Source organism: Styela clava, chromosome 2 (assembly GCF_964204865.1).
Source record: "Styela clava chromosome 2, kaStyClav1.hap1.2, whole genome shotgun sequence".
Lineage (NCBI taxonomy): Eukaryota > Metazoa > Chordata > Ascidiacea > Stolidobranchia > Styelidae > Styela > Styela clava.
The window spans coordinates 24,042,032-24,058,301 of NC_135251.1; the positions used below are offsets into that span (position 1 = coordinate 24,042,032).

The 16,270-nt window shown below is 35.2% G+C and overlaps 2 protein-coding genes across 2 annotated transcripts; one reads left to right on the forward strand and one right to left on the reverse strand.

Annotated features, from left to right (window-relative positions):
• Positions 1 to 5: 5 nt before the first annotated feature.
• Positions 6 to 6,236, reverse strand: LOC120336817 (non-structural maintenance of chromosomes element 1 homolog). Its single transcript, XM_039404593.2, has one exon. The coding sequence runs from the start codon at positions 6,176 to 6,178 to the stop codon at positions 5,381 to 5,383; it is 798 nt and encodes a 265-aa protein (XP_039260527.2). The 5' UTR covers positions 6,179 to 6,236; the 3' UTR covers positions 6 to 5,380.
• Positions 6,237 to 12,449: 6,213 nt separating this feature from the next.
• On the forward strand, positions 12,450 to 16,092 carry LOC120336825 (uncharacterized). Its single transcript, XM_039404600.2, has 6 exons — positions 12,450 to 12,610; positions 13,018 to 13,148; positions 13,422 to 13,495; positions 14,409 to 14,486; positions 14,587 to 14,673; positions 14,967 to 16,092. Exons 1-6 carry the CDS (start codon positions 12,485 to 12,487, stop codon positions 15,104 to 15,106), a joined length of 636 nt encoding a protein of 211 aa, XP_039260534.2. The 5' UTR covers positions 12,450 to 12,484; the 3' UTR covers positions 15,107 to 16,092.
• Positions 16,093 to 16,270: the final 178 nt, after the last annotated feature.

Here is a 16,270-nt window from a genome sequence, read left to right on the forward strand (position 1 = left end):
GAAAATCTAAGAAGTAGAAAAAACAAAAATGTTTGAAAATTACAGTAGAAATGTTTGGATTTGATGATGTCCAATGAAATTGTAAATTAAAAAGTGATCCATTAACTCTATGTCAAAAATCTTGAACAAAAAAATATAAGAGAAAATCAGGCATTTCCTGTTCCTAAACTAATAATATTTCAAGGTATAATGACAAAATATCTTATTTCGGATGAAATTAGAAATTATCCCTGTATAATAATTGCTACTCTTTTTGTAAAATATAACCTCTTCCAGGGTAGTCATCAGTGTTCACTATTAGCGCACTTTTTTGCGAAAATTGCGAAGCACTTTCGCAACTTTTTTTAGGGACTGCGAAATAGCACTTTTTTCCGATTTTGAAGAGAAATAGCACTTTTTTCCGATTTTGAATGGAATAAAAATTCAAAGTTAACAAATATTTTCGAGTATTAAGTTGACAAATAAGTAACATACTGGTACTTTTGTAACTCAATTCTGCATATCATAACGATATTTACCGGAATTCTAACCTATGAAATGCAGACATAGGAGATAAAGCTTTTGCATTAACGGCAAAATCTTGTTTATAATATGATTATTATACAAGCACACGGATTCCGCTTCTCCGCAAAAAACGCTCCCGGGGCGGCGTTTCTTTGAAGGAGAGTGGTCATGTGACTATCAATGATATCGATGAATTCAAAATGACTATAAAAAGTGTTAGTAACCTGTTATAGTCACTTTGGATGAATTGTGACCAAACTGCACTATTTTCAAATCAGACGAAACTTTTAGCAGCATGTCACAGATTTGCAAAATCAACAAATTCACAAAATACCATTAAGTGCCATTTTATTGTAATCACAATGTTGAAAGGACGTCATTGATATGCGAGGAGGGGTGGGCAAAATTCAATATTTTTTTAAATCGAATATTTTTAAGGAGTACCGAATAAACGTGGTGGAAACATTAAAAAATCGGCAACAAAGCCTTTTTACTGGTTAATTCCGTTGTAATCGCTAATTGTTCTTGTCACCGATCGTTTGGCGGCGATATCCAGGTTTTGGGTAATCTGTATTCCCGCCCTCTCTTTTTTTACAAATATGAATTCTTGTGGGTCGGCGGACATCGAAGTTTTATATTTCGGGTTTACCTGTTCGTTCACATCGGCAACAGCTGTTAAAGACATTGAGGACTCAAATTAACATTTGCGCTGGCTTTAATATTACCTATCAAGATTTGTAAATTTACCGTCCCAATTTTATGCGAATGGTAATATTATTGTCCATACCGTGATGCAGATATTTATTAAGAGTTAAGACGATAATTAACTTTCTCATGTATTTCTATGGTGATAAACTTCGCAAATCTGAAATTGTGCCAATCCTGAATGTGGATTTGAAATAGTGATTGAATAATTCGGCTATAAAGGCATTTCTGCGTGGTCATAAGACGAGATGACGTTAATGAACAGCACTTCTTTTACAGAATATTTTACGTATGCGACTTAATGCTAAAAAGATTGGGCTCGAGTGCTTTTTTTTTCGAGTGCTCGAGTGCCTAATAGACGTCAGGCGCTAATTGTAACTAATTCCCTCAAGTTTCAACGTGTTTTCAACAAAACAATACCCCGGCGATAATTATAGCTAAAATGTTACCGAGCAATTCACAATTTTATTTATGGAATTTGCAAATTCACCAGTTTCTTGACGATTTTGATGTTGTCACGCCCTAATTATTAGTGCAAAAATACTCCCCTTTCTCCGCGGCGGTTTGACGGGTTCTTTGTTCCATTCTTCAGAAAGTTCTGACACGGGGATATAGAATACTGAATCCGGAGGGTTGAATCCCTGTCCACTTACTGGTGATTTTTCGTTTTGAAATGCGTGAAACATTCTCTATTTTAAATTAAATGACGTTTCGCGGGCTAGTGATGTGTTCCAGACGTTAGTTAGACGATAGATAAAACATTAGATTAATAATTTTCGTGACGCCCCGTTTTCGAAAATACAAAGTTATATCGCAAAAAAATGCGTTATGATACATTTGGAATGAAACATCATTTACGGTGAATTCAGATCACATTTTACTCTCCATGACACCCGGTATCTGAAAATAAAGTTGTATCTCGAAAAATGTGTTTTGTTACATTTAAAATAAAACATTTTTGCGATTAATTTAGATCATATTTTACTTTTCAGGAAACCCGTTTTCGAAAATACCAGGTTATATCGCAAAATGTGTTTTGTTACATTTAAAATAAAACATTTTTGCAATTAATTTAGATCAAATTTTACCTTTCACGGCAACCCGTTTCCGAAAATACAAAGTTATATCACAAAACATGCGTTTTGTTACATTTATTTTGCATTCCCAATAAAATACATATTTTCCCTAATTAAGGTCGTCGATGAATCTGTTCCTGTCGTTCAAGCTCGACACACGTTTGGACGAGTGTGGGGCGGTTTTTTGATCGACGATAAATTAAAAAGTTGCCACACGTTATTTGTATAACGATAATAACTGAAAATTAAGATTTTATAATGGAAGTGAATTTGTCTCAAGATGGTATTTTACAATTCCTGCCCACAGAACATAAACACGCTGACAGGCTTGGTTATAATTGATATTCGTTTAATTTATTTTACACTATTAATAAACGCGCCACACCAATTGCGACCATATAAATTGCAGTCGCATCGGTATGGACTGTATGTTTTTGGCGCTCTCAAATTAATAATAATTTTCAACAAAACAATACCCCGACGGTCATTAAAGCTGAATTCGTTACCGAATAATTCGCAATTTTATTTACGGAATTTGCAATATCAAGATCTCACTTGACGATTTTGATGATGTCATGCCCTAATTATTACTGCTTGAATGCCTCAAAATACAGCAAGTGTAAGCATTTTCGACGATAACAGGCGCAACAATTCGTAAACGAGCCTTTATAACGAAATTCGCGATTGATTTTACCTCTCTCTTGTTTACAATTTTAACATCCCGCCGGCCATGTATGGCCGAATAAAATGTTCACATATTCGAAACATGACTTGGCCAAGGATGGAAGGGATCACTAAAGAGCTAATAGAAAGTACATACGCGAGGGTATGATATTAATATCGGGAATATTTGAGCATATCACAGGACGGAAATATTTTGCACCCGGCTGTTTGTTGGCAGAACAACGATACGCTAAAGTTAATTGATCGAATACAGGGAAGTATTTATTTATCATCTCACTTGCGAACATCGAGGTTTTGGCGGAATTGTACGATCATGTTGTCTTTCTTAAATAATAACTTTTTCAATAAATGTTCATTTTACTTTTGCGTCTTCATTATATGTCTGGTTTTCATTTATTTTAAATTCGAAATTGTCCGAAATACTCCAACAGGTGTATAGGTACAATAATAATAGTACTCACCAAAGTACCTACCAGGGAAGTTTAATACACACGATGTGTAAAGGGCGTCGTAACTCCCGTTTATTAATTATAAATTTTTTTACATTCTGCTTAAAAAACAAAGGCAGTCATCTCACGTAACTCTCGCGACCAAATCTTTTTTGTTTTGTATGGCATCGTCTTGGCGACGAATTTATTGCCGACTGAATTTTAATTGTGTTTTAGGTTAGTTATTTTCTGTTTGTTGGTTTCTAAACTTTACAAACTTGGGTAGCAATTACTATTAATGTGAGATTTGTGCATATGAACGATTGAATATCGGGACTGAATGTCCGATATTTGAGAATGCGTAATTCGCTTTCAACATTAATTTTCAGGATATCAGCGTTCATGTGGTCGAATAAAAATTATTTATCAAATGGATTGGTATTTCGAGACACTCTCAAAATTATTTGGGATCCATTATCATATCATTCGTTTATTTTTTATATTCATGTTTTTCTCAAGAATCACCCTCGTTATATTTAGTGTACCTTCGCAAAAGAAAACTCTTTGATGTCATCGTTCCTATTAGTGTAATTGAAATATATGGAAACCTCGCAAGTGGCGTTGTGATGCGAATATTTGATACTAGGTCAGCAGCATTACAAAGAGTGCTATTTATGAATGCTGAAAGTACATGACATTACTAAACATTTTGCCAATATATGATGTTTTCTGCCCGATTTAAACTAACTCGCACGCAAACCAAGGCATGTGGACATTTAAAAATTACTTGTCTTTGGGGAAGCTCTGAAATAGTATAATATAAATGTAAATGAGAAATTAGGTCACGCTAGCTCACGAAACAGGAGGATTTTCAAAGTGATCTTGTGTAATATTTCGGAGAAAAAAGTTTGAAAGGAAAGTAGGTCAACCTATCTCCTAAAACAGGGGAGTATCCTGCATAATATTTCGGAGGGAACGTAGGTTAACCTATCTTTTAAAACAGCGGGTGGCGACTTTCAAAGCGGTTCAAAATCACAAATTAATAATTATCAGATTAGGTTTAGGGATGAATCGAAAAGTTGAATTTCTAGCGCACCTAACCCTAATTAGTTGATTGCTATTTATTTTTGAGGGGGGGGGGGATTATTTTGCACCGGATTTGTACAAACGATCCACCCTGTAATTAATATGGTTTCCAGCCGGCCTCGTGTCTGTTAGATGGAAGGAGTAACAAATGTGAAAGTCTTTGCTGTTTACGCGAGTAAGCAACTGACACCGTGATACATTGCATGAAAGTAGGTAGGCAGGTGTTAGCAGATGTCATTTCGTTGCCGATGAATTCGCTTGTTTTAATTAAACATGAATTCGCTTAAAGGGATTCCGTTAACGAAAAGGCTTCTCTTTAATTCATAATATTAACCGGAGGAGCGCTTTTTCGAGTATCTATGCCGTTTTAAATGGGTTATATGAAAGGCTAGGGCACCTAACTTGTTAAAATCGGCAAAAGCACTTTCGCACTTTTTTTTTGGACTGCGAAGCACTTTCGCACTCATAATTTGCTTAGAGTTAACACTGGTAGTCATAATTTTTGCCATATTCACCTAAAATTAGAATGTATAAAGCAAATATACTTTGTAAAATATTACATAGTATCACATCTAGTGTATGTACATATTCATAAATGGGTGGCACACCGAATTGAAAAATATACTAAAACATTAAACAACTTTGAAAAGTATGTTCATTTTGCCACGAAGTTATGCGAAACATTAACACAGCTTAGTAATCTCCATTTAACTATGTTGTTCTATGAAGTATTTTTTTGTTATACAAAATTGACACAGTTTGGCATATGATTTCACTCTGAAACCTAATCTTATTCATTCAAAATAACTTGAATGCTCCAGACAAAGTGTGGAGCATTCACAATAGTCGAGAAATATCCCATAATCTTTGTTATTGAGTATAGAATAGTATTTCCATTCATCGCCTTCGTTTTCTACGTTCATTAATTGTTGGTGTCAGACCTTCCATACTTCCGTTTACACGAGATGTATCCATATTGGGCAAGGATGGAAGTAACGTCATGACATCATGACAGACTGGGCATTTACATTCGTCCATTGATCTACCCCTGAAATAAGTGGAGGCACAGTACAAGTGTATTCTACTTCTGCATCTCTTGCAGTTAACTCCTTTTAAGACCATACTTTTGCATATGTTGCAGTATAAAACCTCATTCTTCAATTCAGCTTTTATATACGGTTCCAACTCTAGTATTGAACGAGGGGTGAGGTATACCATCCCATCTTTCTCTCCAATCCAATTTTGTTTCACAAGCTTTGTAATCAGAATCTCGATTTCAGATTTCAAAATATTTTTCTGAGGCAATTCTTCCGTTATGTTGAGGATATCAGTAGATGAAACCATTCCTGTATTTGAGCTAACGATAAGATCAACAGCTCGGTGAAAAATTTCAATTTCTATTTTCGTGAAATTTCCTCCAATTACTAAATGATTTATATCATGATCTGTGACACTTATTAGTGCATAGACATCTTGTCCAGAATCTTCATCATTGCCTTTCCTTATTTCTAGGTGGAAAGGTTGAATTTGTTTATTTACAGATGTTATAAACGATGATAGTGTCCACTGGTCTCTATTTTTTTCTGAAACCTTGAAGCACTCATCTAAGAGTGAGTCACACTCATGGTCAGTCGCTGATCCTTTTTGCATCATAGCTTGCAAAAAATATTTTTGGGCATCTCCATATGCAGTCATTTTTGTTATGCTATCATACAGATATTTATATTGTTTTATACAATCTGTAAAGGAAAGTTATACTCAAATAAATAAGAGGTAAATATGGTGGTATATGCCCAGGCCAGTCTGGATTTCATGGCCTTTTTGAACGAGAAATCGGGCGTGCAATCAGAAATTCCCGCATGCAAATCAGAATTCCAGGCGTGCAATTATAGCTCATGACATGCAAAACACCTGCGTTCACGTGCAACTGATTTTGACTTTAGATACTGTTCGATACATCCGCGTTAAATTACTGGTATTGGATAAAAACTACATTAAATCAGAGCAAAAATGGACGTTTGACCTTTGACCCATAAACATTATTTCTATACTTTGTCATTAATTTTGAGTGTTTGTGCGGCTCTGGATACCGGTACTGTTCAGTACATCCGCTTAAAATTATTGGATCAAAAATACGTTGAAACAGAGCAAAATGAACATACCTTTTTACTAATCTGTTAATTTTGGGAGTGTTTTTACATGGAATTATTGGATAAAAATATGTTGAATCAGAACAAACATTTGAACATGGACATTTGACCTTTGACCCCAAATATTATTTCTATACCTTGTCACTAATTTTGAGAGTATTTGTGCGACTTCAGATACTGGTACTGTTCAGTACATCCGTGTAAAATTATTGTATAAAAAATACGCTGAATCAGAGCCATAACTGACCAGCGCCGACTAGTCTGCCAATCTTTTCGCCCATAACTATTCCCACGGGATTCCTATCACTCAACACGATGCGCCACAGCGCTAAGCAATTTTGAAATACTGTCTTTTTTGCTTCGCATTTTTCGGTCAGGCCAAATCTTGCAAGCTAGTATGTAACATAAATTACCCTATTATCGTCACTTTTTACTGCAATCCATCCGAAGACTACTATACTCTAAAGTAACAATTTTTTCTCTATTGTCCCGGAACATTAGCTACCAATCGGAGAAAAAAATGCCAACAGCATTGAGTCGCGAAATGAATTTGCTATAGCGACACCTCACGAATATAGCAGAAATGTGGGTATGGCGATAATAGGAACTACGATTATCCTATTATCGCCACTTATGTCAAACTTTTTTTTCCAAACGCTTTTCTCTTTAAATACATAATCAATTGCTCTGAAATTTTCAACGATTAAATATTATTGCGGCCGCTGAAAGGCTATTACTTTTATTTATTTCAAACATTTTTGTCGGCCCTACGAGATTCGTTTTTCACTCCCTAAGTTTTATGCGATGAGGTCATCAAAATAAATAATTGTGCATCTTAGCATGGCGGTTCTGCGATCACATTTAGGCGTTCTGGCGGTCATCGAAATCGGAATTTTTTTTAATAAGGGAGACTACTGTTATTGTGGAAGATTTGATACCACTTCGTTTTGGTTTTCGTGCTCATATATTTGAGCATTGCTGCTTTGTTTTTTCACGATTTTTTCGGTTCTCTCTTTTGGCGAGCCATAAGTTTCTTTTTCTATTATCGCCACCCTGTGGATGCGAGAGTTAATAATAGCACAATTTTTACAAACACTTCCCATGTCAAACTTGATTCAACCTAGATCTAACACGGACTGATAAAAACTAAAAGAAATAAACATCGTCGCGCTATTTGGGCTGATAATTAGTAATTACCGCCTCCCAAAAAGTTGACCGCGCGTGATATCAGTTGATTTTTATATTTTTCAAAAATTCATGTTTTTATTAAAATGTCTGTACTCCACCGGGCGACATAATATGTTTCATACTTATCACTTATGACGTCGCAATCCGAAAACAACTCGTATTCAGCGCTATCTGAAAGTGCTGAAGTGCAACTGCAGCAGTGCGATTTTAAGAGAGTGTGGTGAAAATTGGCAAGTGGCGATAATAGGGTAACTTACGTTAGTCAACAATTGTGGAGCAAAAATTTGTTGGCATCTTCATATTCAGATATTACTGGATTATTGATTTAAAAACCTTTTAAACCGATTTTTATTGGTGAGCAATCAGCACCGCTGTGTACCGTTATTCCTGTATTCAGCTATTGGCTCTCTAGTCCGATGAAAAAAGGGAAGCGTTACGAGTAGTCCAAAAGCTAGGCTATAACAGGATGAGAAAAAGTCTACTTACAGACTTCCTCAGAGCTACCGGTAGCCTATGAAATCCTATTCTTACAATACAATTTTATTTCGATCTTTCAACTTACAATCATGATATATGTATGCATTATCCGGGTATTACGGTAATAGTTTACTGCTAGTAGCTAGTTTACATGCAGTACGGCGTACACTAACAAATAAACCTACGCTGTCTAGGCAATTTGTAATAAACTCGCGGGTAGCGGTAAGCTAGACAGGCTTACTGTGAAACGGCGCCTGCGTTCTAGTGATAGGCTATCTAACAAAAATTAATCAAATCCTTATTGGCTCAATACTGCCACCTTCTGGCAGACGGTTTGCTTTTATGCGAACTGCTAACGTAAAATAATTTACTCTTGACCATTTCACAAATAATGATTATTATGTACAATTTGTCCACCTCCCTCATCATTGACCCCAAACTGCACACGGAAGCTGATTTAGATGGTCAAAAATTATAATTTTATCGCGGAACGGAAGAGAGTGGGTCTCAGCATGGTTAACCATGGTCTCAGATATTTAATCAATGTTTGTATCTATAAAAAACCTCTGAAACAAATCTTATGGGCTTCTGTTGGTGTAGTTTTGGGCTTTACTTATGCAGCACTTCTATCGTGGAATTTTTATGGCACTCGATTTTATAAAATTAGAGTACGAAAACACGCATATGAATTACCAAAAACCGTTAGTCGTTGCCCAAAACGTGATAATTCGGAAAAAATATTTTACGGATTCAAAGATTTTGGAGGTAATTCCACTCTGATGGTGTTATATTTTTCGATCAGCTTTCAATCACAGTGAAGCACTTTTTCACTGCCCCAATGTTATTTCAGATTTCTAGGTTTTTATTTCAAGTCTGAAAGATTTTGTTTTCCCAACGGCATCGTAGGCGAGCAACTAATAAAATGCAAAGTAGCATCTAGTTCTCGTATATCCTCCAAAACAGTCTGCAGATGTACTTCCGAAAGAGACAAGACAAGACGTTGTGAGAAATGAACAGATCGATTGTATTGTTAAGTCATAAACGATGTCAAAGCCAATAGCTGAATAACAGCGATGCAGATATGCGTCCAAGATTAGGGGTTTTGAAAATTACCATACCGGCTCTCAAAATTAACAATTTGAATATGAGCGATCGCAGCTCTGACTGCCCAACTGACGGTACATTATAATAGTTCAGTTATTGTTAGATTAATTTAAGGCCGGTTTTATCAATTTTTATTCTTGATATATTAGCATTTTTTTTAATTTTATTCCTGCCTTGGCGGGTCACGAATAAAACGCGATGGCTCACTTTGTAACCTGCGGGTCAGTGGTTCGTCATCCCTGGCATATGTTTATGTTCTGTAATTACCAAATAAATGTAAATCCCTCTTTCTTTTTTTCTTCCTATTACTTGTGTGGGCACCGACTTCAATGGTGCATCTCGTTATTAGTTTTGTAAAATTAATAAAATCCTGCCACCTTGAATTCGATGATAAATGATATTATTGTAAAAAATGCATATCAGTACTTTCCATAATCAGAATGCCGTTGGCTGGAGGTCGATTGATTTTAACGCTTTGGCCCTGACACAGAAACAAAATCATCCTCCACGTTGATAATAAGTAAATAAAAACAACACATGCTACACGTCTCATTGTGAAAGGTTTTCAGCACAGCAATAGAAGGTGCATGTGCGCCTTAAATTTAAGTTTAATGTGGCGATTTTTCGCAGACGGACAAGAAGGCCGAAACTAAGTAGTACGAGTATCCAATCTGTCACAGGAAACAAAATCGCACAAAAATAAAAACCTCAGAACTCAGGGAGATAATAATAAACGCAGAGTCCTTCTAGCAATATATATTGTACAGTTTGCGGTGTCGTATCAAATCAACATAGCAGTAAAGCAGTTTATGCATGAAAGTGAAGGATTTGCCACAAAACGTTACACATTGTTTGTAATCCAAGTTTTAACCTCGAGATTCGATTCTAATTCATCGGAATCGATTCTAGTATTAACTCCGGACTCGATTCCGCCATCCGTACTCAGCATGATAAGTTAATATTTTTTGTTGAATGATCGACTTTTTCTAAAATATTTGAAAAAGATGGCATTGAGCTAATCAGTCTATAGTTTTTGACATTTTTTAAGTCTCCGCCTTTATGAAGCGGTACTACTTTAGCGATTTTAAATTCATCTAAAAATGGTCCCGATTGAAGAGAAGGATTAAAAACATGTATAAGAGAGAGCATGTAGTTCCATTGCATCGTTCTGATAACCTTTTAATGGGGACTCCATCAAGCTTGATTTAGGATTTAGGTCTAAAAGCTCGAATAATAGCTTGTATGTTTGTGGCTGTTACCGATGCCAGAAACATTGATGAGTTACTAGATTTGCTCATGTAGCCTACCTCATAAAGTTACCGTCGTTATCATTAGTGAATTTATCAGCCATTCGTTTTCCTGTAACGTAAAAAAATCATCATTGAAATGATCAGCTATCAATACAGGATCACACGTTTCCTTATTTCCTACACCAAATACATTTGACAGTTTAGATTTGCATCGACCTAGCAGGGTATTCATTGTTTGCTACGATTTTTCAGATAGTTTAAAGTTTTACTCAAAAGCGATCTGTAGTAAGAATACTTTAGTCATATTGGTCGGATTAAATGATCGAGGAAAAATGTTTTCTTCGTTTTTAAGTGTTTTTTGTTCTGTCGACATGCACTGCATTACAGGTAGGTGGTCAGAGATTGCATCAGTTAGAATAGCACTGACAGGTTTTCGCTCGTATATGTTTGTCCATATATGATCAAGAATTGTTGCGCTGTTTTTGGTTATTTTGGTCGGTTTGGTTATAGTGGGATAAAAAGAATATTGATTTATCAACTTAGTCCATCAGATCATAATTAAGGTCACCCATCATTATAATATGTTCTGATAATGAGGGTAAAACAGTGTTCATGAGATTAGAAAAATCTTCATTTCTAGAATTATCAGACCGTGGGGATCGGCGAATAGTACCGCAAGTTACAATTCGGTCTTTGAGATAAACGTCAACAAATAATGCTTCGAACAAAACTTGAAACAAAAAATTCACGAGAACGGGTTTTAGATTTTATGATTTCATCAATATTCTCGACAATGAATGGTTTACGGGTGGTAAAATGCCAAGTTATTCCAACAACATGATCATGTTTTGCAACCTACAACCAATATTTTGTATGTAACTTTGTTTGACAGAGCCCCAAGAGATCTAACTACAAATATCAAAAAAGTTAGGCCAAAAAATTACACTACAACATAGTCAAATGTGCTGTAATTACGATAGATAACAGGTTTACCAAAAATCATTACATGTAAAATGGTAACAAAAAGATCAATTCAGCAATATCTTCTTAAGAGTTGGTGATATGCATTTGTTGATGATTTTATGTGTTTGTTTCGGACATTTAATGACAAAATTAATTGTGGTTGTTGGGGATGTTTCAATAAAAAAAAATAGCTAATTACGTTATAACTGCAAGCAAATAAACAAAAGATAGCCCTATTATATTGAACTCTAGTATTTACGCGCACCCTTTTCAAGACGAGGAAAGTGTACGTGATGCCTTCGGTACACATTTCAATGTTTTGATGTTTTCGTTTCACGATCGAGAACATCAGGCGGCACGTTTCAGGTTTCATCACGAAATATATTCAAAAGCTCCCAGCAGAGTAGGGATGAAAGCCTGCTCATTTGGAAGTTTTTCGTTGTAGTTGGTACTTTGGCCTAATGTGAGATATATTTTGCTCACTGTTATTTAAAGGATAAATCGAAAATCTTTTTGTGATTGTTGAGACAAAAACACGACTTGTGTGCTTCGAATTGATTATCCAATCCAAATTATTCAAGTGGGTAAAATTTGTAAATTTAGAAGAAAGTTGAGTCAAATTTTTAATCAGGGTTTTATTTTGAGTTTAATTTAAAAACTTTAATGAGTTGTCATGAGACATGTCATCGTGCTGACTGAAAATCCTTTGTATCCTTGACTTAATCAGTGACCTTCTGCGATACCGATAAAAAGTCATTCGCCTTGTCCATCTTTGACAGTCGAATAATAATATTCTATAATTTTATTTATTTCTATCAATTTGCAATGAAACTAATCGGGTAAAATACATTTCGATATCTGCGGAAAATATGCTCAGATACAGAAAGGGAAAAATGAAAATAGCAGTTTGTCTTCTCTGCATTGTTTTTTGTTGCTCCGTGACCGCAAACGATTGCAAGAACAGCAAATCAAAGCAAATTGTGGATTGGACAAAGGTAATATGCACGCAGAGAAGTGCCAGTTTGTTCAGTTATTAATTTAGTTTAATCACATACGTGCGAGTAATTACAATCACTTTGCGTTGCAAAGCCTTTCTAGAGTCCATTTTATTATGCCTATGACGTTACAATGCCATAACAGCTAGTTTGTGCAAAGCGAACAACGCATGTCATAAGATCAATAACCAATTTTTTGTTTCTGAAACCACAAGAAAGCCTTTGTTAAATTAAGGTGCGGCCCGCGGTTTCATCAAGTTATCTGTATGGGGCCCTCCTGTAATAAAGTTTGCACACCTCCTGCCTTACATTGTAAGTAAGTTATCCCTCCCCACTTTTTTGAATCTCTCAATTTGTATGTTACGTATAACTCCACATATTTCCACTAATACCCATCTGTGTTTCAGCTTCAAGGCAAAATTTGGTACGATGCATTTTTTGTTCCAGCAACATATGCAGCCCTGGATTGTTATCACATGCGCAATATCACCATCATGCCCGACGGCGTATATGTGACCATATCTATAAACCTAATGGGGTGAGAAATAAAATGAAAATATAATTGCTCATCATAATACATATACTCATCATAAAGTATCAAAACCACACCAGCAACCGTTGAGTGGAATAGCAATATAGTCAATTCATGGATAGGAAAACCGAGACCGAGGAAACTATTCAGAAAATTCACTTTGATAGCATAATAGCATATTAATTGTTAACTTAATCAATTAATTATTTAAATAATTTATTAATAATTAATTTAATAAATTAGATAATTATTAAAGAAACTTTACAATATATCATATAGGTTCGAATCTCATGATTACGATCTTCAAGTGGTGTCGAAAGGATCTGGAATCTATGCTCTTGCACATCAGTCAAGTGAGTATCAAATATGTTCAAACTTAACCAAGTAAACGAGGAGACGATTTTTATATTTATATCATCTGAAGGAAAGGAAAGTAGGTAAGACAGCAGTTCCCAAACCTTTTGTTCGTGCGAAGCCAAATTATCAGCAGGAAAATTTCACGGCGCACTTACACGAAAAAAAAACTGCCCCTTTGGAATAAAACCTAACTTTGTGATCGTTAATGTGTAGTTTATGCCTTTTAAAGTTTGTAAACATGTAAACCTAAGAAATGAAGGCAAAAGGTCAACTTTTTGGTACTCTCGAAGTATGTGAACCAAGCTGGCGGTCACCAAAAAGTAGTATGTGTACCAGGTTAGGATTAGGCCATAATTTTATTCCAATTTTCCTTATTTTAATTCTATTACGAGTTCGGGGACTAGATAGGTGACTCCCGTAGTATTTGTACCTGGAATTATGGCCTAACTCTAAGCTGGTACACATACTACGTTCCGGTGTCCGCCATCTTGATTCACATACTTCGGGAATACTAACCTTTCTCTCTCATCCCTTCCCCTAAAAAAACACTCATTTCGCTAAACTCGGTTCAAAAAATAAAAAAAAACTGCCGCTCACGAAACTCCAGCACGTACTGTCTATCTTTATTGTTACGTAACAATAGAGGCAGGTACTGCGTAACAGAAGGTAAACGACATAGAAAGGTAAAATTAATTTATTGATTCATATACACAACAAGTGAATAAGAAACAATGAAAATTTTATAATAAATACAATGTAAAATATGCAATCGTATTTTAGTTATGTTTGCCTTATTCAGTTCATTTTCGCGGCGCACAACTTGGAGACCGCTGCGGTAGGAAAACTCAATTTTATAGAAAAACACCTTACATTTTTCCAAAGTTGAATTTATATGCATTGTATTTTTAGAGAAAAATAATGATCGGGCCGTTTCACGAGCAAACGTAGGAAACATTGGAAAAACATTGCAAAAAAAGATTGCCGAAGGTATAAGGTTTATATATATTGAAAACGGTTGGCAGGTCACTTCTCTTATGATAAGATAATCTAAAAATTTACTTTTCATTCCAAACCGTTTTATTTACAGCTGAACATCAAATACTCAACGACTTTACAATGATAACTGATTATGAAAATTATTTTGTTGCTATTTTCTGTGGAGCAAGCACTAAAGGTAATGGAGAGATTAACGTTTGAAATATGTAAAAGCACTGAACGCACTGCCAGATATGTGCTATATCCTATAACGGGCAATTCCGATAAAGGAAAGTATTCGATTATGACTCTGAATAACATATTCAACTTATGAAATATCCATAATACCCAATGAATCACCACTTGATGCTATTACATATTGTGAGAATAACTGCGAGGAAATCGCATTCCCTGACTCGGGTCCTTTAGCTTAAATTATTCAATACAAGTTTAAAAAAAACGGTTACGGATCGTCGGATTTCTTTTCTGCAGGAGATATTGCATCAATCAAGTTAACTACAACGAATCCTACAGTTGATCAACTAGTGGATCTTTGGAATGTTCTTGACGATCACAATATAACAGGAAAATTATTCTACAAAAAGAAATGCCTGAAGGAGATGGAAAAGTAATTCATGAAGTTAAAAGATCATTTCAAATATATATACAGTATTTCAGCTATACCCTCTCTTGTCTTCGTGTCTAACAATATATAACCTGAAATATTAGACGGATTTACTATTTTCCATATGTACTCTTCATTAATTTCCATGAGTATGAATATTTTTCCCCAAAACAAATCGCGGCTTCTCTTTATGGTTCAATTCGTTAAATATATCTCAAATAATTCAAATCTTTCAGTTTGTGGTCCATGGAAACGATTTTTTTTATTGTAGTCCTACATTTCATTTTCGTATGTCGAAAGATTCAGTAAGTCAATATAAGGGTACAAACGCACTTGTTGGCAATCTTCGCAAAAACTTTTCCCCTTTTAATATTTGAAGTTGTTGGGAATGATTGCAGTGTTATAATAAGGACGCATTCCTTATTACTATGGGCGTAGAATGTGAATAATTCTAAACGAGCCTGTGATGGAACTTGAAGTAAAAGTTTGTATAACTAGAAGATCTATCCAAAACAACTAAACAAACGTATATATGAGTATATTTGCATTGCAGTAGTCCAGCGGTTCCCAAACTATGGGTCGCGACCACTGGTGGGTCGCAAGAGAAATCTTTAAAAGATGTAGAAAGCTTTGATCAATTATACTGGTTATTAGGATCGGTGGCAAAGCAAGTTTAAGAGCAAATTTCCAAATGAACTGCAACATTTCAATTTTTACGTCTAAAACTATCTGAAATTAAAATAAATGTCAAGTATATTATGGAAAATAGCAAGAAACAATCTCATCTTTCTCACTAGCTTCACTGAAAATTCAATTTGACAAATTAAATTTGTTTCCTCCACCAATGTTTTATTAATTTATTAAAGTTAAATGGGTCGCCATGAGCTGTGGTAAAAAATAGTGGGTCCCAACTCTAAAAAGTTTGGGAACCACTGCAGTAGTCTATTGATTAAACACTTGTAAAATGATGAAACTGTCCGGTAGACTTCGCAAGGTTTGAGTAATCAGATGAAGTCGATGCCTTTGGAAAGTTTGAGTTGTCGACATTCATTACGATATTATCTAATCATTTGATTTTGCATTTTTGAATCCGTTGCTGTGACGCCATCTGGGTTAATATGTATCTTCAGAGATATGAAAAACATTAACAACTTTTACTCATTTAATTTAT